Consider the following 26,689-nt stretch of genomic DNA (forward strand, 5'->3'; position numbering starts at 1 on the left):
CCGACTCTCCCTCTCGCTGCTTCTCTTCCCGACTCTCCCTCTCGCTGCTTCCCTTCCCGACTCTCCCTCTCACCGCTTCCCATCCCGACTCTCCCTCTCACTGCTTCCCATCCCGACTCTCCCTCTCACCGCTTCCCTTACAGACTCTCCCTCTCACCGCTTCCATTCCCGAATCTCCCTCTCACTGCTTCTCATCCCGGCTCTCCCTCTCGCCGCTTCCCTTCCCAACTCTCCCTCTCACCGCTTCCTTTCCCGCCTCTCCCTCTCGCCGCTTCCCTTCCCGACTCTCCCTCTCACTGCTTTTCTTCCCGACTCTCCCTCTCACTGCTTCCCATCCCGACTCTCCCTCTCGCCGCTTCCCTTCCCGACTCTCCCTCTCACCGCTTCCCTTCCGGACTCTCCCTCTCACCACTTCCCACCCCGACTCTCCCTCTCTCCGCTTCCCTTCCCGACTCTCCCTCTCACCGCTTCCCTTCCCGACTCTCCCTCTCACCGCTTCCCATCCCGACTCTCCCTCTCACCGCTTCCCATCCCGGTTCTCCCTCTCGCTGCTTCCCTCCCCGATCTCCATCTTACCGCTTCCCATACTGACTCTCCCTCTCGCCGCTTCCCTTCCTGACTCTCCATCTCACTGCTTCCCTTCCCGACTCTCCTCGCCGCTCGTCAATTAAAAATATCAAAACTCAGATTGATAGAATTTCTTTCGACGAGGGCAATAAGTATGGGATGGTGTCAAATTACAGATCAGCCAAGGTCTCCGGAAATGGCAGATCACGGTTGTGGGACTGAATGGCCTCCTTATTTACCTGTGTTCCGGTCAGGGTAGTTATCAATCTTAGTGCATCCAGGGTAGTAGTGAAAGAGGAAGTTCTCCCCCAGTATTCCAGGAATAAAACGCTTATGGATGCTTTCAAATCTTCTCTGTAGTTGCTACCAAAGGACTGAACTCCCCCTGTTCTGAATGAACATTTGTGTTACCCAAAGGCCCCTTCTGGAGTCTGAGTGCTCTTGTCTGTAAAGGATGATGGTATCAGTAGAAATGTTTTCATTGGCAGCGGATCAAACTTAATATTGTTTCAGTCTGTGGGTTGCATAATCTCAGTAAAGGGTTGCCCTTTGCTACCCTTTAAGTAATTAAACTGTTTCTTGGTAGCTGTGTTTTAGTGTGTGAGCCAAGAATTTGGATGAAAGGGAGTGGTAGGAAAGTTTGGTTTGAATTTTCAGTAATTAGATTTAATAAAAGAAGATAAACTTTCAGATGACAGTGTAACGCCTTCCATTACTGAAAGCAGGAATGAATGCACTCGGGCGCTTTGCTCTGTCAAATCTGGAGAGTTGGATTTCCGAGTGTGTTGCCCTGGCAGCCAGCAGAGACAGGCATCATAAAATTGCCGATGATTACCCACCCACCATGGGTGGTACATTGCGGAAGGAGCAGGAGGAGTGTACGCTGTCGTTGGTGAGCCTCCCAAGGGGAAGTGAATCCAGACCTGCAGGTCCCTTTTAGGCTGCAGTGGTTACTGCAGCCTTCATTAATTCGAGCTTTGCCGCAGCTTTCCAAAGCTCTGTCGAGGCCACAATAATAATAATTAATAATCGCTTGTTGTCACGAGTAGGCTTTAATGAAGTTACTGTGAAAAGCCCCTAGTCCCTACATTCCGGTGCCTGTTCGGGGAGGCCGGTACAGGAATTGAACCCGTGCTGCCGCATTGTTCTACATTACAAGCCAGCTATTTAGCTCACTGTGCTAAACCAGCCCCGACTAGAGTATTGCATCCAGTTCTGGCCTCTACACGTTCAGAAGAGGTCTTGTGAGAATGCAGAGGAGGTTGACAGGACTGGTTCCAGAGTAAATGACTGCCTGGGTTGCAACTGAGTCCATGGGTCTCTCAAGAACCCACACAGACATCAGCAAACACCAAGTCAAACAATCCCACTGAAACTAGGTCTCACGAGGGGTTCCCAGCTTCCCCTTCAAAGATCTCTCCTTGGCATCCTCTCCCAAAGGCTCCCACTCACATGGCTTAACAATAGTTCATGTCACAGTGTTTCAACCTTGCCTTCCAAGATTCCTTCTCCTTGAGTTCTCGAGGATAACTCAAACACTAGCTCGCAAGCAGACTTTCAGATCTATGGTCATGTCAGGTTGAACACCTGCTCCAAAGGAGTACATTTTCCCCAACAACCCGCTTAAAGTCTTCTCCCTGTAGCTCTTTTTAATAAAACTTAACCTGGCCCCATTTCTGCCGCCTTGGCCTTTATGACACTAATGAGCTGGCAGACTGCCTCAAATTGACTGCCTTAGGAAGAGTTGTTTACTGCGCCTTGAACTAATCTGATGACCTATCAAAATACTTCCGAGTAACCACAGTAACTAGCATTGGAACATCCTGTACATTAAATGTTACGACTTCCACAGACTGCTAATTTAGCACCCAGGGGCACAAAGATCAACAATTGTATGACACTAGTCCAATGACATTGCTACTACGCCACCGCCTGCACTGCCAATCTATTGGTGGATTTCGCCTCTGATGGGCAAAGGGAACGGAAGGCCTCTGGTAATATTGACAGTATTCACGACACTATCTCCAAATGGATATGAAGTGTCGACACTGATGAAAAAGCGTGCTGCACTGTCAGAGGAGCCATCTTTTGGATATGCCGTTGGGACCTAAGGTACTGGGTAACTGTAAAAGATCCAACGCGCCATGCAGCTAAGCGCAGAGAGTCCCCCCTGGTGTCCTGCGCAATATTTATTCCTCAACCAACATCATCCCAAAACAAAAAACACTCGGGCCATTCAGCAGAGCTGGCAGCATCAGTGGAGAAAGAAACAGAGTTAACATTTCAGGTTGTTGACCTCTCTCAGAACTTCCTCAAACACAGACCAATCTGATCATTATCACGTTACTGTTTGTGGAAGCTTGCTGTGTGAGAGTGGACTGTCGTACGCCCTACAACTCGACAGTGATAAATCAAAAATAATTCATTGTCTGTGAAGTGCTTTGAATCTGGAGTTCGTGAAAGGTACTGTATCAATGCTTTCTTAGTTATGAATTCTTTATACGAAAATGTTCTTTCCTTCATTTCTTTCTTTCCTTCTTGTCAATTCTTGTATGTCAAAGAGGCCTTCTGAACAATATTGTACTCGGCAAATTAGGTAACACTGCCATTGCTGGCCTTGTGTTCTTCCCCCTTCATTGCACCCCTCCCCCACCTGCTTCAAAGCCCTGATCCCTCTTTAGTTCTCCGGAGTGCTGTCGGAATCCAGGAAGTGCAATGATTCATAAATCTGAAAGCTCTCTTCAGATTTATAATGCAGAACAGGCTAAGGGGAGACTTAACTGAGGTAAATCAAATTGAGGGGCCTAGAGAGAGTGGACAGGAAGAACCTACTTTACAGGACAGAGAGGTAAATAACGAAAGGACGTTGGTTTAAAGTAATTCTAGGATAAGAGCGAATTGAATAGAGGTTTTTTCACTCAGAGGTTGGGGGGGGGGGGGGTTGCTTGTGGAGACAGAAACACTAATTGCATTTAAAGATAATAAGATCGGCACTTGAAACTCTGTTACCAACAAGACTTAGAAAGTGGGATTCGGCTGGACAACTCTTTTTCAGCCAGTATAGACACAAACAGGCTGAATAGCCTCCTCCAATGTGAGAAATTTTCCACGGTTGATTCCGTCCTGCTGATTCAGAGTGGCCCACAGCCATTTAACCCTTCAGCGAGTGTTGGTTGGCTGCCGGACCTCATTCGGAGCAAATCCCACCTTCAAGAGCTGCCGGCTAATCTGATTGCTGGCAACTCTCCAGTCTTTTGTGCACTGTGCTGTCGTGGACAGAAGGGGTAGTTCAAGAAGACGTCTGAGACTTAAGTCCAGGCACCAGAGGCCCAGGTATTTTTCAGGTGCTCTGGACCGGGTAGGGTAGGGAAGGCGGAGGGGGGTGTGGGGGCGGTACTGGCTGGAGTCACAAAGGAACGGTCGATGGGGGGCGGTGTATGGGAGGGGAGAGGTCCAGAGGCTACTGGGCCTTGGGGAGCAGGGGCGAATCCCAACTTCTGAAGGGGCTTATGATGGAGGTGAGGTTCCCCTACAAGGCCCTGTCCACCCCAGCGCCATGTTTCCCTGAGGGCTGTCGAAAGCTATTCCTTTGATATCTGCTTAAGCAAAGGTTTATACTGACTTCTCTGGAAGCTGAAGTACTTTGTGAGCTGGTCCTGGTCGAAGATTTATGCTCTGGGCTCTGTGAACAAAACACACCCATGTCTATGGAATTCCTTTAAGGTGCAGACTTGGAGAGACACCAAGATTTCTGGTGCTTGATCTTGGAGACAAAGTCAGTGTAAACCTTTCCCAAAACAGGTTCTCCCACCCATTAACAACAGAGAAAAAGGTATGCTTGCCAACTCTGAATGGATCTATTCTTAGAGGTTTCCTTGCAGGACCTCCCTCGCCCAGTCAAGCTGTCTTTATTCTTACCTCACCAATGTTGTTACTGTGTTCACCTTTGGTCCACTTACCTAAGGAAGCATATACTGGCCTTAGAAGGGAGTGCAAAAAAGGTTCACCTGATTGCGTCTTGGGAATAAGAGGGCTCCTTTGGGCCGAGCTGGAGTAGGGTGAGGGAGTTGGGAGAATGAGAGTTGATCTCACTGAAATGTGTAAGATTCTGAGGGGGCATGGTGGAGTGATGCTTAGCAGATATTTCCCTTTGCGGGCATATCCAAGACTGAGGGCCGAAGTCTCAGGATAAGGAGTCAGACATTTACGGCTGAGATGAGACATTTCTTCATGCAGTGGATCGTGAATCTTTGGAATTCTCGAACTCGGTGGTCTGTGAATGCTTGGCCGTTGAATATATTCAGAACTGAGGTTAGTAGCGCTTTTGAGTACTGAAGGTACCAAGGAATGCAGGGATTTTTATAAGTGTGTTCTTTCATGTACATGGACAGAACTGGCTCGGCCAATATTATATTGATCATCCATCCCTAATTGCCCATGAGAAGGTGGCGATGAGCTGCCTTCATGAACCGCTGCAGCCCATGTGGTGCATGTGCACCCACAGTGCCGTTAGGGAGGGAGTTCCAGCATTTAAACCCAGCGACAGTGAAGGAACGGTGATATGTTTCCAAGGCAGGATGGTCTGTGGTTTGGAGGAGAATCTGAAAGTGGTGGCGTTCCCATGTATCTGCCCCCCTTGTCCTTCTATGGGGCCAAGGAAGATGCCGAAGAAACCTTGTAGATGGTAGAGACTGCTGCTGCTTTGAGGGTAACGGTGGAGGGAGTGGATGTTGAAGGTTGTGGATAGGGTGCTTGAAATTGAGAGTGCTTCAGATTGAGCCACCACCATGCCTGCTGTTCAAGTGGGCTGGTTTGTCCTGGACGGTGTCAAGCTTCTTGAGTGTTCACTGAGCTGCAGACAAGGGGAGAGTATTCCATCACATTCCTGACATGTGCCTTGTAGATAGTGGACAAGCTTTGGGGAGTTAGGAGGTGAGTTCCTCGCTTCAGAATTCTCAGTCTCTGACCTGCTCTTGTACCCACATTTGACTAGTTAAGTTCAATTTCTATTCAATACTAACTTCTCGAATGTTGAAATTGGGGGATCCAGTGATGGTAATGTCATTGAATATCAAAGGGAAATTGATAGATTGTCTCTTGTTGGAGATGGTCATCACTTGGCACTTGTGTGGCATAAATAGGAAGGAGAGTGAAGTTCAGCAAAAATATGACCTCTTTACAGAGTGAATTTGCTGAACCAGTGAATTACCCTGTGGCAAATTCATTTTTTAATCTATATGCAAGATGGTGGCGGTTGGGAGGGATGCTTCAGAAACTCATTTTGCAGCGTCACCTACTGACCAAAGCCTGCAGTGCATCATGACAGTTGACATGGCAAAATTGAATGGTTGTTACAATTGTTGGTAGCACCTTCTTGTCAACAGGATTTCAAGGCAGAAAGTTAAGGGGCCAGTAAGACTTTTCAGGAAATAGATTGATTGCTGATATCTGCCCTTCAAAAAGAAAACCAGTGATATTTTTCCAAGTCATTTTTTTTCATAATGTTCTGCTTTTAAATAATTATAACAGTTTCACAGGCTGTGACTGTCAGTTTTATTGATTGAGGCAGTTTGTTTGTTCCTGAATTTGAAGATTGGCTATTGTATAAATGTTTAACTCCTTTGTGAATTATTTTAAAGCAGCTATTAACCCTAAATTACTTTTATAAGTGTCTTCAAGTGTAACTTCCGCCCTTATAATTAATTCAATGCCTGCCTGCTTTGATTTAAGACGTAAACACAGATGATATCACTGAGACAAATCAAAGCAAATTCAGGCTACAACATTGGAAAGAAAATAAAGATTTGTATATATGAAGCACTATGCAGTACAATGTAGGAAATGCAGCTGCCAATTTGCAAACAGTGAGATGTCACAAACAGCAGTGTAAGGATGACCATCAGGGTGAATGCGCCTGTTTTTCTTCAAAATAGTACCATGGAATCTTATATGTGCACTGAGCGAGCAAATGGGGTCTCTTTCTTATCCAGAAGACACTGGGCTCAATGACATCAGCACAAAAGGCAAGCTTAAGTTCATCTTTGCAACTCTTTGACCTTTCAAGAATCTCTGATATTGAAGCTGTCTGTGTAATATACGCTGGAATTCAGTTCTATAAAATTATGGGAAAATGGGATCCAGTACCATTGGTTGAATAATTAAGTGAGATTAATGGTGCCTGATGTAACCTTTGTTGTTATTGCGACAATTGTTCTGGCAGCCTGTACATTTTTAAAACATTTCCTCTCTTGCCCTTTACGCATTCCTTGAGCATGTTTAACAAGGGAAGAAGGTTGTAATTAAGTGCTTCATTTGCAATTACAGGAAGCCTTCCTTATGAATATAAAATAGTCATCGCTGGAAACCATGAACTGACGTTTGATAAGGACTTCATTGCTGAGCTGGTGAAGCAGGACTACTACCGCTTCCCATCTGTCTCCAAGTTGAAGCCCGAGGACTTTGACAATGTCCAATCACTCCTGACCAATTGTATTTACGTGCAAGACTCAGAGGTAACGGTGAAAGGATTTCAAATATATGGCACACCATGGTAAGTTTTAATTTGATATTCAGCTGGCTTATAATGTGTCCATTAGTGACCAGAATGGTTTTAATCTGTATTATGCCTTCATTAACTGTTGGAATCATAGAGTTGTCGCAGAGCAGGAGGAGGCCATTTTGGCACGTCGTATCTGTGTTGACTCTGCAAGAGCAACTGAGCTAGTCCCACAGCTCTGACATGACCTTGCAAATATTTTCTTTTCAGGTGCCTATCCAATACTTTTTGAAAGGTGTGTTGTATCAGTTACACTTGCAAGCAGTGCATTCCAGATCCTGACCACTTGCTGTATAAAAAAGGTTTTCCCTCTCGTCTCTGTTGGTTAGGGCTAGGAACTTGTGTAGGACGTTTGGGAACACTGTCCGCTGCTGTGTTTTCCAACAGGGATCCTTGTTTTTTTTTGTTTCATAGAGGCATTCCACTGGACCATCAAGTGGATTATTTCTGGGGAAGAGAGCTGTCAGAGCTCTGGCTGTTGGTGCGATTCTGACATAAACCACATCCCCCGAAGAGACAAGTCAACCAGTCAGTGTTTGGATTGTGTTGTGGCTTTGGAGCGTTCAAACTTCATCTAAACACTAAAGCAAAACTCGCGTTCATCAGAAACAAATTAAAAAGCAAGACTGCCAGCAATTTATAAAGTAAGGGAAAAAAAGAATGGAATTGGTATAACCTCAGGATGTCCCAATGTGCTTGACAACCAACAAGTACTTTTTGAAGGATCATCCCTAGAGGAAGGGAGAGAAACATGGCAGCCAAATGGCACATAGCAATATCCCACAAACATAGCAATATCCCACAAACATAGCAATATCCCACAAACATAGCAATATCCCACAAACATAGCAATATCCCACAAACATAGCAATATCCCACAAACATAGCAATATCCCACAAAATAGCAATACCCACAAACATAGCAATATCCCACAAACATAGCAATATCCCACAAACATAGCAATATCCCACAAACACAAATGTGAAAATGATCTTTTTTTATTGACACTACTTGTAGGGTAAATATTCAGCCGGACATCTGGGAGAGCTCCCCGTACCTTTTTATTATTCATTCATAGGGTAAAGGCGTGTCTGACAAGGCCAGCATTTACTAACTGTGGTGATTGTAGATCTGAGTAGATGCAATACAACTGAGCAAGCAGTAGAGGGAGCACGGGAGAGCTATAAATACACAGAGACAGGAAGTGAGGACACACTTCACAGAGGGTAGAACTGGGAGCAGGACACAGACACACAGGCAGGCAGCATTTGAGGTAGCCGTAAGTTAAGCTCTGAAGACAGAACAAATTCACAATAAAGCATCTTCTCCACCTTTGAGACTACGAGCTTTATTAAGACACGAGGAACAACACATGGCACCAAGAGTGGCTTCAGACGCTTACTACAGGACAACTCAGCTGCAGATACAGAAAGAAAAAAATGGCATGGAAATCTCCTACTGGACATTCGACTTGTGAAGACATCGCTTATTCGAGGATGTGGCTTGGAATCCCACCTCAGCTGGACATGACCGGAAATGTAAGAAATGTCTGGAAAACATTTAAACAAATGTTCGATTTTTATGTCATAGCTAATGATGTAGCAGCAGCCACAGACGAAATTAACATAGCAATGCTCATCGCAGGACATGAAGCTAGGAAAGTATATAATGGATTTAAATACTCAAAAGGTGAAGACAGCAACAACTACTAAACGAATTTGAAGAGTACTGTAAGGAATTTGAACAGCACGGTATGCTGAGAGGCCAAACTGCACAGAGACTGAGTGATGCAAAACTCTACAAACAGAAAGGGTTCAGTCAAGAAATCGCGAGTGAAAAGTACAGATCAAAAAGAAGAAATAACTTGAATTTTTCACAAAGCCAAAACGCTGAAATCCTGTCCAGATCGAAAGGAAAAGGTAACTTACAACTTTCAGAAAGAAAAAACGCTGAAATCCACGATAAAATGGCGCTGGAGCACAGTCTCGGGCAGACAAAGAACAAAAAACTGCGTCTGCGCAGGAAACAGAAGTCACGGATAACTCTCTCAACACCCTGGAAAAAGCAGTCTGCACCACCCAAAGTGAAGAGAACAAAAAGAAATCCGAAGCAAAAAAAGATGATTTGGTTTTCGAAGATTACTACTCAGACATGGCTGAGTTATTCGGATATGCTGATCACAGCATCAGTGACACAGTCGCAAAGCTCAACACGAATCTACTCGTGGTAGATGAATCCAACACCATGGTGCCATGGCAGATCGTCGATACATTGGATGACAGCAATACCCAAGACGAAGACGACGCCACACAGAGAGCACAGAAAGACTCCAGAGAGAGAGAGCGATGACAGGCTCCACAGTGAGAGTGATGAAAGACTCCAAAAGGGAAGCAAGCAAACACTCCCTGGCGAACACCATGCATGAACAAGACCATGAAGGTCAACCCGCCGTATCTGAGCAACCGCAACTATGAAAGTCTACCAAGCTCACATAAACAAGAAGAAGACAATGTACATCTACCCACTGCATGCGAAAACAGTGACAAGGTGATCACACTCGACGTATAGGATCACAGCGAGACTGACAGTTCTCAGCTTGTCTGTACAGAAGCACAGAGTAGGGCCACCCAAGAGTCCAGTGAGACCACGCCAATAGAAACCATGCGGATTTTGACTCCAGAAGAGGAGCACCAAGAGTCCAGTGAGACCACATCAACAGAAACCATGAAGATTTTGACTCCAGAAGAGGAGCACCAAGAAAGCAAAGACGAGGAATCAAATCCACCACAAATGACTGATGTCACCAGCATCAATGCAACATCAGATCAGTCTCACCATTCTCGAGATGAAACGTTCAATGCAACAGATTCCACAAAGGACACTCGCACCAATAACTGTGACAATGACTCAAATTATCCACACGGGACACTCATTGAGCATAACAAGAAAAACAAAAGCCACAAGAAGCACAGCAGAAACGAGAACAACAACAGCAAGAACAAAAGCAACATGAAGCGCGATAAGAACAACAAAAATCGCAAGAAGCACTGCAGAAACAAGAACAACAGCACCAACAAAAACTACAAGCACAACGACAAAAACTACAAGAAGAACAACAAAACCAACAAGAAGCATAACAAAGACAGAAACAACAAAAACAGCAACAAGAACGGCAACAAAAACAACAAAGACAGGTACGACAGAAACAACAGCAATGAAACTGGGGCAGCACGGTAGCACTGAAACTGCTGAGGCAGCACGGTAGCATTGTGGATAGCACAATTGCTTCACAGCTCCAGGGTCCCAGGTTCGATTCCGGCTTAGGTCACTGTCTGTGCGGAGTCTGCACATCCTCCCCGTGTGTGCGTGGGTTTCCTCCGGGTGCTCCGCTTTCCTCCCACAGTCCAAAGATGTGCAGGTTAGGTGGATTGGCCATGATAAATTGCCCTTAGTGTCCAAAATTGCCCTTAGTGTTGGGTGGGTTACTGGGTTATGGGGATAGGGTGGAGGTGCTAACCTTGGGTAGGGTGCTCTTTCCAGGAGCCGGTGCAGACTCGGTGGGCCGAATGGCCTCCTTCTGCACTGTAAATTCTACAACGACTTGTACAAAAAGGTACAACTCTGCACATGAAGGACAATGCCACAGCACACTGCAAAACAATGACAAGACTACAAACATGCCATGGGATGACAACGAATCGCACAAACTCGCATCTTCTCCAGAACAAGCAAGCACACCAGCTTTCAAGGCAGATGACATACTAAATCGATACCACAAGCACAGAAAAAAGTCCATGTCAGTCAACATCAGTGGTTCGACCATGCAAACACCATGGGATGACGTATTGGTTACTTAAAATAACAAGAACACCGACAACATTCACCACGTCAACAACAACAAAAGAAAAAAACTCAGTGAACAAATTCATCAAATTTGGACTTATAAATGTTTTTATTAAGAGTGGACTCATAAATATAAATTGGCTTTGTAAAATATGCAATAGCACCATCGCTTGTATAGATACACATATCATAAGTAACTGTTTTGTACAATTTTCTTTAACGATGTACAGAAAATATGTAAAGAAAAAAAGGGGGATGTGGTGATTGTAGATCTGAGTAGATGCAATACAACTGAGCAAGCACTAGAGGGAGCACGGGAGAGCTATAAATACACAGACAGGAAGTGAGGACACACTTCGCGGAAGGCAGAACTGGGAGCAGGAGACAGACACACAGGCAGGCAGCATTTGAGGTAGCCGTAAGTTAAGCTCTGAAGACAGAACAAATTCACAATAAAGCATCTTCTCCACCTTTGAGACTACGAGCTTTATTAAGACACGAGGAACAACACACTAACCATCTATAATGGCCCTGGCTGAGTGTATTGCTAGAAGGCAATTCCATTGTTGTGGGTCTCAAGTTACACAGACCCAGACTGGGCAAGGGTTGAAGATTTTCTCCCCTAAAGGGTATTAGAGAACCATTTGGATTTTTACAGAAATCCAATTCACCATTCTTATTTCAGATTTATTTAATTAGATTTAAGTTCTCCAGCTGTCATGATTTGGGACACGATCCTACAGCCATGCTGCGACGGAAAGTCAGCTCAATGTAGCACAGAATGGCCATTGAAAGCTGGGAGATACCGCTCCCGGGATCTACCCAGCTCGCAACGTCTCGCGAGGCATTGTAATGTGAACCCCGCCCACTTTTTAGCGAATCTGCATATTAGAGCGAGACAGCTAGTCTCACTCATGTTTTTTTTTTAAATTTAGAGTACCCAATTCATTTTTTCCAATTAGGGGCAATTTAGCGTGGCCAATCCACCTACCCTGCACATCTTTGGGTTGTGGGGGCGGAACCCACGCAAACACGCGGAGAATGTGCAAACTCCATCCGGTCTTGTGGGAGGAAACCGGACCATTCGGAGGAAACCCACGCAGACACGGGGAGAACATGTAGACTCTGCACAGACAGTGACCCAAGAGGGGAATCGAACCTGGGACACTGGCGCTGTGAAGAATCATTGCTAACCACTGTGCCGCCCCAACATGACTACTATGCTGTTCCTTTGGATCTTCTGTGTCCACCTGAGAAGGCAGAATGACCTCAGTTTGAAGTCTCTTGTGAAAGATTGCTCCTCTGACAATGCAGCATCCTCTCGGTATTGCATTGGAAACATTGGCCTAGGTTATGGGCTCAAGTCTCTGGAGTAAACGTGAATGCTCCCCGCTGATTCACAGCTGATGCTTAAGTGAAAATGCGGTATGCAATCATAACATGGCTGGCATCTGCCACCAGAGTTTAAATGATTGGTTCTTAGGATTGACCCCATTAACTAAGCATGCTCACTGTAGTTGGGAATATATTGCAGGAGTTGTTGGCTGCATTTGTTTCAATTATTGTGGAATGTCTCATCTCCAAGGAGGGAGTGAGGAGGATGAATTAATCTGGCCAGCCGAGTGTATGGTCGTTTTCATTTTGCCTAAGGCATGGAGCAGCAGTTTGTGTGCAGAGCTCTCGAGACCAGTCTCACAACCGAAGAGAGCTTTTGGTTAAGAAGTGGCTCCTTTGGTGGAGATAAGACAAAGAGGCGGTGGGAAAATAGCAAATAAATTATGGAATTGCAGAATGATACAGTACAGGATATGGCTATCAAACCGTGCATCCTGTGCTGTCTCTTTGCAAGAAATTTCCAATTAGCCAGGAACAAAAATTTGCATTTATATAGTGCCTATTAATAATATCCTGACGTGCTTCATAAGAGTGCCACCAAGCCCCAGAAACATATATTAAGAAGATGACCAAAAGGCTAGTTAACGAGTTGGGATGTAAGGAGCATCTTAAAGGAGGGGAGCAGTGTGGAGAGGGTCAGGGAGGGAATTTCAGAGCTTAGGGCCGAGGCAACTGAAGGCACAGCAGCTAATTGTAGATTTCTTGATATTCTTTCACAGGATGTGGGCGTCGTTGGCCAGGACAGCATTTGTTGCCTAATCCCTAATGCTTTTGATTGTACGGCTGCATCCACCTGATGTAGTACCCCATAGTGTTGATAGGAATTCAGGGCCTTTGACCCAGCAACAGTGAAAGAATGCTGATAAAGCTCCGAGCCAGGATGGTGGGTGGCTTGGAGGAGAACTTGCAGGTGATGGCGTTCCAATGCATCTGATGCCCTTGTTCTTCCATGTGGTATAAGTCACAGATTTGGAAGGTTCTGTGGAAGAAGCCTTGGTGAGTTGCTTTAGGAGATTGTACATAATGTTGTCACTGTGCATCAATGGTAAAGGGAGTCAGTGTTAAAACTGGGGATGCTCAAGAGATCAGAATTGTAGAATGACAGAGATTCCAGAGGTTTGTAGAGCTGGTAAATGTTACATAGATAAGGAGTAAATAAGGGTGAGGCCATAGTGGAATTTGAAAACAAAAAAGAGGACTTAAAAACGGAGGCATTATCCGGGTGCCAATGCAGGACAATGAACACAAGGATAATGTGTCAATGGGGATTGGTGTGAGTTAGGACTGTCAAGGAAGTCAAGGTTTTGGATGAACTCAAGTTCATATAGGGAAGAAGATGGGACACTGGCTAGTCAAATCTAGAGGTTGCAAAAGTATAGATGAGCTGCAGATGAGCTGAAGCAACAGCGTAGGTGGGCATTTCTACAGGGGTAGATGGTGGCAGTCTTGGTGATGGAGTAGGTATGTGATCTGAAGCAGATGCCGAGGAAAAATATGACGCCAAGGTCTGAAACCAACCGGTCTAGCTTCAGTTAGTTGCCTGGGGCTGGTAGCTGGGGAAGAGAATCTGGCAGGGAATGAAGTCACTGGCTTCTTTCTTCCCATTGTTTAGTTGAAGAAAATCTTTACTCGTCCAGCATTAGGTGTTGTGCACGAAGTGGCAAATTGGAAGCACTTGGAGTTTGAGAGAGCTGGTGTCTGGGTCTCGTCAATCAGCATCAATAAAACTAATTATTTGTTCATTATCTCACTGCTGTTTGCGGAAAGTTGCTGTGCACAGATTGGCTGCCACGTTTCTGCAATTCAAAAGTGCTTAATTGGCTGTAATGTGCTTTGAGAAGCCCTAAGGTCACAAAAGGTGCTATAGAAATGAAAGTATGTCTTTTACTGCTTTAAAATAGGAAGAATTCCATTATTCACCCCTTTTCCCCTAAGACCACAGAAAATAACATGTCACGTATTATACAAATCAATGGATTTCTGGCAAGGTGTGGATTAATGTAGAACAAACAATGGGGTATTTTCCTTCTCAGTATTGACTGGCCACCCCAATAGGGAAATTTTTAATGAAAGCCATAGGTGCCTCCATCATGGTGCATAACATTTTGCTATGTCCGATTCAATAATGTTCATCAGCTGGAGTCAGGTCTGTAGGGAATTTCATTATTTCTTGATTATAATTTCCATTATTCCAGTGCATTTGGATGTATTTGATCTGTAATAAAATTGGAAGCCAGCGAAGTGCTCCATTTATGCAGCTCCTATCAATCACTAAATCAGATGACAGTCCTGGAAACCTGCTACAATCATTGGGTAAGTTGCAAACAAATAACTTGTGGTCCTCATCCCTGCCTAAATGGTCTTTGCCGATGAAGAAAACAGAACCTGCATTTATATATTACCCTGGATCCTTAAGCAATTCACAGGAGTGCCATCAGGCAAAAAGTTGATAGGGCTAAAAAAAGGAGACATCAGGATATGTAATCGAATGCAATAGGCAGTTTTTAAACATCATCTTAAAAAGAGGACAGAGGTGATTCCAGAGCCTAGAAATCTGCGGGGACAGCCGCCAATGGTGGAGAGAAGGCATGATGTCAGAATTGGGAGACCATGGAGATTATGGAGGGGCTTGAGGATGTTACAGAAATAGGGTGGGACGACGCCACTGAGGGGATTGAACACAAATAATTGAATTTTAAATTTGAAGCTTCAGTAGTCCAGGAGCTAATGTCCATCAGTGAGCACGGGAGTGATGGGGAACACGATTTGGTGTGAGCTAGGAACCACGTTCGGCACAGTTTTGAATGCGCTCAAGTTTATGGATGAGCAAATGAATATTTAAATGTCAGTTTTTAAAAATTCATTTGGCTGGGGAAGAAATTGTCGTTCAGTGTCAAGGTCAACAATATCAGACTGAGGAATGGTAGCTGTAGGCTATAAATCCAGAAAACAGACATTTCCAGGCTACTACTTGCCCATCTCGGCTGTGCTCTGTTGTGGGGTTCACAGCGAAAACATTAACTTTTGCTTTTACTAAATGCCAAGAGACTTGCTGTGTTTTATTATCAGGTTCCAGTCTTTGTAGGCACTTTTCCTGTCTTGCCTTGTTCCTGACGTCTACCTGTGTTAAGACTGTTTGCCTGAAGCATGGTAACCAATTGCCCTTTTTGTAGCCTTTCCGCTTGATACTTACCGACGATCACTAAATAATAAGTTGGGAAGAGTTTTCAGAAGGAGCCAAGGCCTGTGCTGCGATATCAGTTTACAACAGTGCAACACAACCCTTTTATATTATCCCATTAGACTGCGAAACAGCAGGGAATCCCAGCACCATCCTAAGTTCTTTTACAAGCCACCATTTCAGCCCAAGTCTATAACATGGCTTTATCCTTTCCAATAAACCTAATAGTCTGAAGTCCTAGTTTCTAAGCAACTTCATGAAATTTTGATTACAAATGCCATTATTCCAGCTTGCTTCCATGCAAATTATTTCTGATATGATCATTGGGCAAATACTTAATTGGTTTACATCACAAACTTTGCCTGGTTTAGCAAAGAGAAGACAGTTCACAGGTTGAGAATATAGTACGTTCATGTGGCATACCTCATTAAGTGTTTGCACACTAACGCTGCGAGCAAAAATCTATAGGATATGAGTTTTCAGAAGTCCGATCATTGCTTTGAGAGGCGTAGAGTACAAAAGCAAGGAAAGTCATATGCTCAACCATTGGAAAACACTGGTTAGGTCTCAACTGGAGCGTGGTGATCATTTTCTGGGGCCACACTTGAGGATATCAGGTCTTGGAGAGGGTTCAAAGGGACATTTACTATCAGGGGTGAGGAACTTTACTTTTTTTGGAGAGACTGGATGAATTGTTTTTTTTCTTCTTCCTAGAACAGAGAAGGTTAAATGAAGATATGATTGAGGTGTTCAAAATAATGAAGGGTTCTGATACAGTGAATAAGGAGGATCCATTTTCATTGGCAGGCAGGCTGGTAACCAGAGGCCAGAGATCAGAGGACACTAGCAATAGGACTAGAGGGATGTAACAAATATGTTTTTACCCAGTTAGTTGGTCACAACACAGGGAAGAAATCCTCTTCAAGTTAGTGCCATAGTTTAATATCTCATCTAAAAGACTCCACCTCTGACAGTGCAGCACCCCCTCCGTACCGTACTGGGAAGTCAGCCGTTCATTTTCCCTACAGGCTTCTGAATCCTGCCACCAGGCTGAAACATGGATCAGAAACCCGCACTATGAGATTTTCTGCAATTTGCCTAATTAATTAATGGCCAGAGGGCAGTCTCGCCATATAATGACAGTGGGTGGGCTTTCAAAACTCGGAAGCCATCTAGAGGCCTTCCAGCTTGGAAGGGGCAGCAGGCTGTGATGGCTGGGTTGCACAGGAATTATCACTGTTGCTTCACAGCGCCAGGAATCCGGGTTCGATTCCCAGCTTGGGTCACTGTCAGTGCGGACTATGGATGTTCTCCCCGTGTCTGTGGGTTTCCTGTGGGCGCTCCAGTTTCCTCCCGTAAGTCCCAAAAGACGTGCTTGCTAGGTAAATTGGACATTGAAATTCTCCCTCAGTGTATCCGAACAGGCACTGGAGTGTGGCGACTGGGGGATTTTCACAGTAACTACATTGAAGTGTTAATGAAAGCCTACTTGTGACACTAATAAAGATTGTTATTATTAAGGGAGAGGGTGCTTCAAAATACAGACGCACTCCCTCTGGCTCTTATGAGTTGGAGATTGAAAAAAAGGCTTTTGCAACTGGGATATATCGCTGTGGAGGTGGGAAGCTCCAGGGAGTTGAACCGGGCCCCACTGCCTGTAGGAACCTGGACGCAGACTGGAAAATCCCAGTTGCCCTTTTTTTAATTGACCATGCTGAGTCAAGGAACAAGTGAGCAGGTAGTCTTGTCCCTGCCCCTTCCCAGTTCCTGGGCAGGATGGAGCCAGGGTACTGGTACACCGGCCTGCAGCACTGGTGTTAGTGCCCTCCCACTTCTGCTTTTTACCCCAGCTCTTTGGAGTGGGACCTCAACCCATGTTTTCTATCTTAAGAGCATTACGCAAATGGCCACAGAATGAACATCTGAAGTCATTTATAGCAAAATTGAGCTCCCTTTGCTCTGCTTCAACAATGTATGATGGTCCTTATCCTCAGAAGAAGACTCCTTACAGCAGTGTCATAACTTCACCATTTCCCAGATGTCCAGAGGGCTTTCAATAAGATTTCTAACTAGTGCCAAATTAAGGGGCGATTTGAACTGATGGCCCAGGTACCTGGAATTGGATTGAGAATCACCACGCTCCTTTCTTGAAGGTCGCTTGTGAACAAAGAAGGAGCTTAACTGTGTCTTCACTTTCCCCTGAGTCACAGGATTCTGGGCTCAAGTCCTCCTCCAGGGCACGAGCATAAAAATCAAGGCTGACACTGCAGTGAATTGCTTCGGGAGCATTGCTCTGTCGAAGGTGCTGTCCTCTCAGATGAGATGTTTAATTCTGCCCATCTGCTTGCTTGGGTGGATGTCAAAGATCCCATCGCACCTTGTCAAAGAAGGACCAGGAAGCTCTCCTTGATGTCCTGGCCAATCAGCATCACATAAAACAGATTATCTACTCGTTACCACATTGCTGATTGCAAATTACCGGCTGCATATCCTGAGTAGTAACTACACATCAAGAAAAGTACTTCATTCAATTAGCTGGAAATTAACTGTGATACGTCTGGTGATTGTGAAAAGTACTATATAAATAGTTCAATTTAGGCTGGACTTGTACCAAGGTCTGAGAAAAACCATTGGCCAGGCTTTTACTATCCCACCAGCGGATGTGACGGACCATTTAAATAGCCGTTTACTAATATCCCACCGGGCAGGAAGGGTTGTCGAATCCTGGCCATTGTCTACTGTTCCCCCTTAAAACATTAATGTCATTCTGAACTGAAGTTCCACTTCCGCACCGACATAAAGGTAACGTAGATTGTCTGTTACCAGGGCTAGTAATCCAGAGGCCTGACCAAATAACCCAGAAACATGGGTTCAAGTCCCTCCATGGCAGCTGGGGAATTTAGCAGTTTATTAACATAAACCGAATAAAATGCTAGTTTCAGTAATAGTCACCATGAAACTACTTGATTGTTGTAAGCGTGCAACTGGTACACACTAATGTGCTTTATGGAAGGAAATCTGCCTGATCTGGACTGGCCTAAAAGTGACTCCAAATGCACAGAAATGGTTGACATTTATCTGCTTTCTGAAATGGCCACTCAGATATCAACACCACCAACTCAAAAGCAGTTAGGGATGGGTAATAAATGCTGGCTTTGAGGGCGACATGGTGGCATAGTGGTTAGCACTGCTGCCTCACGGTGCCGAGGACCCAGATTCGATCCCGGCCCGGGGTCAATACCCGTGTGGAGTTTGCACATTCTCCCCGTGATTGCGTGGGTCTCACCCCCACAACGCAAAGACATGCAGGGTAGGTGGATTGGCCACGCTTAATTGCTCCTTAATTGGAAAAAAAATAATTACTTACTCTAAATGTATTTAAAATAGGGGGCAACACAGTGGCGCAGTGGTTAGCATTGCTGCCTCACGGCACCGAGGTCCCAGGTTCGATTCCTAGTCTGGGTCACCGCCCGTGTGGAGTTTGCACATTTTCTCCCCGTGTTTGCATGGGTTTCACCCACACAACCCAAAAGTTATACAGGTTAGGTATATTGGACACCCTAAATTGCCCCTTAATTGGAAAACAAAATGAATTGGGTACTCCAAAATTTATTTAAAACATTATTTAATTTAAATAAATAAATGCTGGCTTTGTCACATCCCGTTACTGAATTTTCGCCTTTCTTTCCTCAGGTTTAGCCCCCCCCCCCCCCCCCCCCCCCCCCCCCCCCCCCCCCCGGTTCACCTTTCTTTCCTCAGGTTTAGCCCCCCCCCTCCCTCCCTCCCAGTCTATCCCTCCCTTTCATGCCTTGGCTACTTTCCCCTGATTCTTGACTAATTTCCCCTGATTCTTGGCTACCCGACTATTCTTCCTCTTGTTTGTTGGCCACAAACAGGTCCCGGAACAGTCACGTGAATGGCTCCCACGTTCTGTGGAAGCCGTCGTCTGACCCTCGGATGGCGAATTTGATTTTCTCCATTTGGAGAGATTCCGAGAGGTCAGACAGCCAGTCTGCCGCTCTGGGTGGTGCTGCTGACCGCCAGCCAAACAGGATTCTACGGCGGGCGATCAGGGAGGCAAAGGCAAGGGCGTCCGCCCTCCTCCCCAGGAATAGATCTGGCTGGTCCGAGACCCCGAAGACTGCCACTTTCGGGCATGGCTCCACCCTCACCCCCACCACTTTGGACATGGCCTCAAAGAAGGCTGCCAGTACTCCACAAGTCTGGGGCAAGACCAGAACATGTGGGCGTAGTTGGCCGGGCCTACTTGGCACCGTTCACATCTATCCTCCACCTCCGGAAGAACCTACTCCTACGGGTTCTTGTTAAGTGGGCTATATATACCACTTTTAGCTGCATCAGGCTGAGCCATGCGCATGTGGCGGTGGAGTTGACCCTATGCAGTGCTTCGCTCCAGAGTCCCTACCCTATCTCAATCCCCAGGTCGTCCTCCCATTTCTTTCTTGTTGCGTCCAGTACGGTGTCGGCCCTTTCTGTCAGTCGGCCATATATGTCACTACAGTTTCCCTTGTCTAGTATGCTTGTGTCCAGTGGTTCTTCCAGTAGTGTCTTTCGTGGCGGTTGTGGGTACGTCCTTGTCTCCATTCGTAGGAAGTTTTTAAGCAGCAGATACCTTAGCTCGTTACCCCTGGCTAGCTGAAATTTCTCTGTCAGTTCGTCCAATGTTGCGATCCTGCCGTCTGTGTATAGGTCCCTGACTGTCAGTGTCCCTCCGTCCTGCCCCCACCTTTGAAGGTGGCGTCAGTCAGTGCTGGTGTGAACCTATGGTTGTTGCAGATGGGAGCTTTGTCCGACATTTTGGTCAGGCCAAATTGCTGCCCCAGTTGGTTCCAGGATTGGAGGGTGGCTGTCACCACTGGGCTGCTGGAGTGTTTTTTGGGTGGGGGTGGGAATGCTGCCGTGGCGAGGGCCCGGAGGGAGGTCCCCACGCAGGAGGCCTCCTCCGCGCGCACCCACCCGGCCTCTGGCTCCTGGATCCATCCCCTTATTCGCTCGGCTGTCGCCGCCCAGTGGTAGAATTGTAGATTCGGGAGGGCTCCACACAAACGCCATGATAAGTTTGTCCAGCGCTTTGAAAAAAGGCCTTGGGGATGTAGATCGGAATGGATCTAAACAGGAAGGGGAACCTGGGCAGTACGTTCATTTTGATCGTCTGGACTCTCCCGGCGAGGGAGAGTGGGAGTGTGTTCCATCTTTGCAGGTCCTTTTTTACTTCCTCCGTCAGATTGGTGAGGTTCCATTTATTGATCCCTTTCTAGTCATGGGCTATTTGGATCCCCAAGTAGTGGAATTTGTGTCGGGCTTGTTTAAACGGCAGTCCCGTTAGTGCTGACCCTTCCCCCCCCCCCCCTTGCGGGTGTACTGGGAAGATTTCGCTTTGCTCATGTTGAGTTTGTAGCCCGAGAAGGCTCCAAACTCTTTCAGGAGCACAATGATTCCGTCCATGCTGCTGTGTGGGTCCGAGATGTAGAGGAGCAGGTCATCTGCATGAAGTGAGACTCTGTGCTCTCTGCCTCCCCTTCGGATCCCCCTCCAGCTTTTTGCTGCTCTGAGCGCAATTGCTAGTGGTTCGATCGCTAGGGCGAACAGCAGCGGGGACAGTGGGCATCCTTGTCTGGTGCCCCTGTGCAGCTGGAAGTATTGGGAGTTGGTATTGTTGGTCCGTACACTCGCCATGGGGGCGTTGTATAGGAGCTTTACCCAGGAGGCGAACCCTGTTCCAAGCCCGAACCGCTTCAGTACCTCTATGAGGTATTTCCATTCGACTCTGTCGAAGGCCTTTTCTGCTTCCAGGGAGACGATCACCTCTTGTGTTCTCTCCCCGGAGGGGGTTATTATCACGTTCAGCAGGCGCCTGATGTTCGAGGTAAGCTGTCTACCTTTGACGAAGCCCGTCTGCTCCTCTGTGACCACCTCAGGTACACAGTCTTCTAGCCTTTTGGCTAGGATTTTGGCCAGTATTTTGGCGTCTGCGTTCAGCAGTGAGATGGGTCTGTATGACCCACATTTCGTTGGGTCTTTATCTTTCTTAGGTATCAGTGGGATTGAGGCCTGTGCTAACGTGGGTGGCAGTGTGCCCCTAGCTAGCGAGTCTGTGAACATCTCCCGCAGGTGCGGGGCCAGCGCTGTCGCAAATTTTTTGTAGAAGTCTGCCGGGAATCCGTCTGGTCCCGGCGCCTTCCCCGCCTGCATGGAGCTAATGCTGTCCATGATCTCTCCCAGTGCTAGTGGTGCTTCCAAGCCCCGTTTTCTGCCCTCCCCCACGACTGGAATGTCCAGTCCATCAAGGAACCGTTTCATCCCAGACTCCCCCCTTGGGGGCTCTGAGGTGTACAGCTCTTGGCAGAAGGCCTTGAAGGTTTTGTTAATCTTTTCTGGTTCTGTTTATAATGTGTCTCTGGTATCCCTGATTTGTGCAATTTCTCTGGTGGCTGCCTGCTTTCTCAGCTGGTGTGCCAACAGGCGGCTGGCTTTGTGTCCGTGTTCGTACAGGGTCCCACGCGCCTGGCGGAGTTGGTGCACTGCTTTCCTGGTGGAGAGCAGGTCAAAGTTCCTTTGTAGTTCTTTCCTCTCCGCCAGGAGCTCTACGGTCGGGCTCGGAGTATTTACGGTCTACCTCCAGTATGGAGTCGACCAGCTGCTGCCTAGCCACCTTTTCCTCCCTATCTCTTCGTGCTTTGAAAGTGATGATTTCCCCTCTTAGTACGGCCTTTAGCACTTCCCAGATCGGGGTGGGTGAGACCTCCCCATTCTGGTTGTTCTCCGTGTACTTTGCTATGGCCCACACTATCCTTTCGCTGAAGGCTTTGTCAGCTAGTAAGGCACCGTTAACCTCCATGTGGGGCGTTGGGCCCTGCCCGTCTCTAGCCACACGCCCATGTAATGTGGAGCGTGGTCTGATATCACAATTGCGGAGTATTCCATTTTGTCTATCCCTGGAAGCACCGTTTTCCCCACCACAAAGAAGTCAATTCTGGTGTATACGTTGTGTACTGGGGAGAAGAAGGAGAATTCCTTCTCCTCCGGGTGGGCGGACCTCCAGGGGTCCACTGCTCCCATCTGCTCCATAAAGTGACTGAGTTCCCTTGCCATGTTTGAGGTTTTCCCCGTTTTGGGGTTTGACCTGTCCTTCTTTGGGTCCTGTACACAGTTGAAGTCCCCCCCCCCCCCCCCCCCAGATTAGTCGATGCGTCGCTATGTCTGGGATTTCTGCCATGGTCTTCTTGATGAAGCGCGTGTCGTCCCAGTTGGGCGCGTACACGTTGACTAGTACCACCGGTGCCCCATCCAGGGCCCCGCTGACCATGAGGTACCGTCCCCCCGGGTCCGTAACCGTCTTTGTCGCCCTAAACATCGTCCTCTTGCCGATCAATATTGCCACCCCCCTGGCCCTTGTCCCATAGCAGGAATTGTACGTTTGTCCCACCCAGCGCTTTCTTACCCGCAGTCGGTCCTGCTCCCTCAGGTGTGTCTCTTGGAGAAAGACTATGTCGGCCCTCATATTTCTTAGGTGGGTAAGGACTCTAGATCTCTTCACTGGGCCGTTGAGTCCTCTTACGTTCCAGGTGACTATCCTGGTGGGGGGCTTCTGCCCCCTCGCTCCTGTGGGATTAACCATACTTATCTGGTGGACGCGCCCCTGCCCTCCGGGATTTCCCTTTGTTAGGGGGCCGTCCAGGATGGCTGCTGTCGCTGCTCTCTCCATGTGGTTGGGTCTCTGCGCTCCGGGGTTTCCCTTTATCCCGGGGGCACCCGCCATGGCCGCCCACTGTGTGTCCGCCACGCGGGTAGTCCCCTGCACTCTGGGGTCTCCCTTCGCCCAGAGACCATACTGGGTGGGTGCTTGTAGCAGTTCCTTGTTTCGAGCCCTTGGTTGTGGCACTTTGTAGCCCTGTTCCTTTTCTAGCCTCTTTTGTTCCTCCTTCCCTGCATCCCCCCTCCCCGGTCTCTCGCTCTCCCTGGGGCGCCCCCGGTCTCTCCCTTCTCCCTCCTCCCCCGTATACCCCTCCTTTGTCCCTCTTTCCCCTGTTCCTGTCCCCGTTTGCTCTCCCGACTCTGACGGGTGTTCCCCCCCATCCCCTGCCTGGCGCCTTCCCCCCTGTTGGGGGTGCGCTGCGGCCCTGCTTTGTTGCGTGCCCCCGGCGCTAGCTTTCCTGCTAGTATGGTGGCCCCCCTCTCGGGGTTACTGTCTCGCTTCTCCCCCTGCCTGGCCTCTGCGATTTTCTGCCCGCTCTTCCCCCATCCTACCCTGCACCCCTCTCGCTTGCTCTCCCTTCTCCATTACTCTCGTTCCCTCGTGCTGGGGCTTGGCCTCCCACCTGGAGCAGTCCCTCGGGCAGTGGTTTGCTCTTTGTCCAGGGTGCTCTTGCCGTGGCGGGGGCGGGGGGCCTGGCATTGCCTCACCCCTCCCCACCTCCCCGTCGGCGTGTCGTTGCCCCTTGCCAGGGGCCCCTCATCCCTACTCTCACTGGTGGTTTTCCAGCCCATGTTCCTCGACAAACTTGTTTGCCTCAGCGGGGGCTGTAAATAAGTATTCTCTGTCTTGGTATGTGACCCAGAGTTTGGCTGGGTACAGCATACCAAAACGCACGTTGCTCCTGTGAAGAGCTGCTTTCGCTCTATTGAACTCTGCCCGTCTCCTGGCTATATCTGTCCCAATATCCTCATAAATCTGAATGGCATATCCTTCCCATTTGCAGGCTCTATTTTTCCTGGCCCAGCGCAGGATTGTCATTTTGTGGTTTTATATGGTTTCACCCTCTTACGGTTGTGAGGGTTTTAATTGTAGTTTTATGGAATACTGAGGGGGGGGGGGGGGGGGGGGGGGGGGGGGGGGGGGGGCGTTTAATGCTATCTTGGTTGGTTGTTGATCGGTTTCTGTGGGGTGTGTGGAGTTTGAGGACCAGAATCCCAAACTTGAGATAAAGGTAATGGTTTACCAACAGTAATCCCCCCCTGTTTCCCTGACACCTCTCGAAGCAACGCTTTACACGGACAAAGGGTCAGCTGGACTCGAAACGTTCGCTCTTTTTTCTCCCTACAGATGCTGCCCGACCTGCTGAGATTTTACAGAATTTCTCTTTGCTCTCCGCGGAACTTGATCACAGTAGAGATTCCTGGGGGGAGAGGGGAAAGGCATTAGGAATGTCCTTAAAACATCCCTGATAAGGTCAAACATTTCCATCGATTCATGGGAGACTCTGGCTTGATACCGAGCAGAAAGAGGAAGACTCGAACAGGAAAGCACTGAGAAAATCAAGACCCTTGGCCAGGAGCTCGCAAGCACAAAGCTGACGAGCTAGGGTCAGCTTTGTGACCACCTACCCCGGATGTGGCTGAGTCTGCAGATCGTGAATTGGATTTACCAGTCATCTTAGAGCACATCGAACCAGAGTGGAAGCCAGTATTCTTGATCCTGAGGAGCTGACGAAGAAGACAAGTGAAGTTTTAATGCGTTTTTTATGGGATGTTGATTGGGTTTTAATTGGCAGATTGTTGGGCGGGGTTTCACTAAGTTTGAATGAGTGGATGGGATTTGTCTCGTGGGTTTCTGGGGTCTTGTTTACAGGGGCTTTAGTCGTGCTGCTGATGAGTTGACAAGGTACAAACACACAAGTCCATACTGGATGCTTCTGGCGCAGTGGGCATTGAGCAATAAATGCCAACCTCGCCAATGTTGCTCAACATCCCAAAACAAATTTTAACAAAATGATCCCCAAAACTTTACCTTAGAAAAAGATCAGTCAGCATCTTCTGTGATTAACAATATAATTTGACTTAGTCCCTGCAAATCCATAACCTCAGTGAGGAAGCCCATAATGAGACATTCTGGTTTGTTTTCTCGAGTTGCTAAAACTAAATGCAAACAGAACCAAAGGAACAAGAGTTCTTGGGACGAAAGAGAAAATGCTGCAAAATCTCAGCAGGTCTGGCAGCATCTGTAAGGAGAGAAAAGAGCTAACGTTTCGAGTCCGACGATTCTTTGTCAAAGCCCAAAGAGTTCTTGGGCTTCCTTGTGCATTGTGAGGGTCTAGGAGATGGTGAGAGTTGGGATGGCTGGGGACAGGGGCCGTGGTTGGCGAACCTTATTTTGTTCTTGCAAAACTTCATTGCAGTGTTAATATATGCGTACTTGTGTCAATAAAGATGATTATTATTATTTGATGTTTTTCCCTTTCTCAATGGAACCATATATTGTTTAGAATATATTGTTTAGAATGAAACGTTTCGGATGGAATGCCATCCATCTTGCAACTCCCACGCCATTGTGGCATTGGTGATGGGTGGTCCTTACACTCAACAGCGATGGGAATTTCCTTTTTAAAGGAGCCTTGGTTCAGACCATCTGGGATAGAAGCTAAGGCACCAATTGTCTTCCTGGAAGCAATTTCAAAGATGGAAACAAAAAGAAAGAACTTGCATCTCTGCAGCACCCTTCACAAGCTCGGGACTTCGCAAAGCGCTGTACAGCCAATGAAATACTTTCAAGGTGCAATCACCATTGGAATGAGGAAAACATGCAGCCAATTTGTTTGCTGTAAGGCCCATCAAACGGTACTCAATCAGATAATCAGTTTTACATTTTGTTTGAGGGATAACTGTTGGCTGGAACACTGGGGCGAACTCCTGCTCTTTTTCAAAATAATATCCTGTACATTCACATGGGAGGGCAGATGGGGAACTCAATTTTAATTCTCACACAAGATGGTAGCTCTGACAATGCAGCACTCCATCAATACTGCACTGGAGGTGTTAGCCACAACAATGGGATCACATTGCTGGCATATAATAACAATCTTTTATTGTCACAAGTATGAAGTTACTGTGAAAAGCCCATAGTTGCCACATTCCGGCACCTCTGCAGGCAAGCTGGTACGGGAATTGAACCTGCGCTGCTGACCTTGGCATTACTAACCAGCTGTCTCACCCATTGAGCTAAACCAGCTCTATGACTCGAACCCACAACCTTCTGTGGCAAGAGTGCTAGCACTACCAGAGAACGTGGAACCTTTGGAGAGAGTACAGAAAAGGTTTACCAGAATGTTGCCTGTTGTGGAGGGTATTAGCTATGAGGAGAGAATGAATAAAATGGGATTATACTCCCTCGAGAGATGGAGGCTAAGGG

General features: G+C 47.2%; 1 protein-coding gene across 1 annotated transcript in view; it reads left to right on the forward strand.

The window, feature by feature from the left end:
- Positions 1 to 26,689, forward strand: part of mpped2a (metallophosphoesterase domain containing 2a) — a 231,905-nt gene that overhangs the window by 71,470 nt on the left and 133,746 nt on the right. The window contains exon 4 of the mRNA XM_038806054.1: positions 6,892 to 7,117. Coding sequence (XP_038661982.1) covers positions 6,892 to 7,117 — 226 coding nt within the window. The remainder of the gene's footprint in view (positions 1 to 6,891; positions 7,118 to 26,689) is intronic.

The sequence above is a fragment of the Scyliorhinus canicula genome, chromosome 9 (assembly GCF_902713615.1).
Source record: "Scyliorhinus canicula chromosome 9, sScyCan1.1, whole genome shotgun sequence".
Taxonomy (NCBI): domain Eukaryota; kingdom Metazoa; phylum Chordata; class Chondrichthyes; order Carcharhiniformes; family Scyliorhinidae; genus Scyliorhinus; species Scyliorhinus canicula.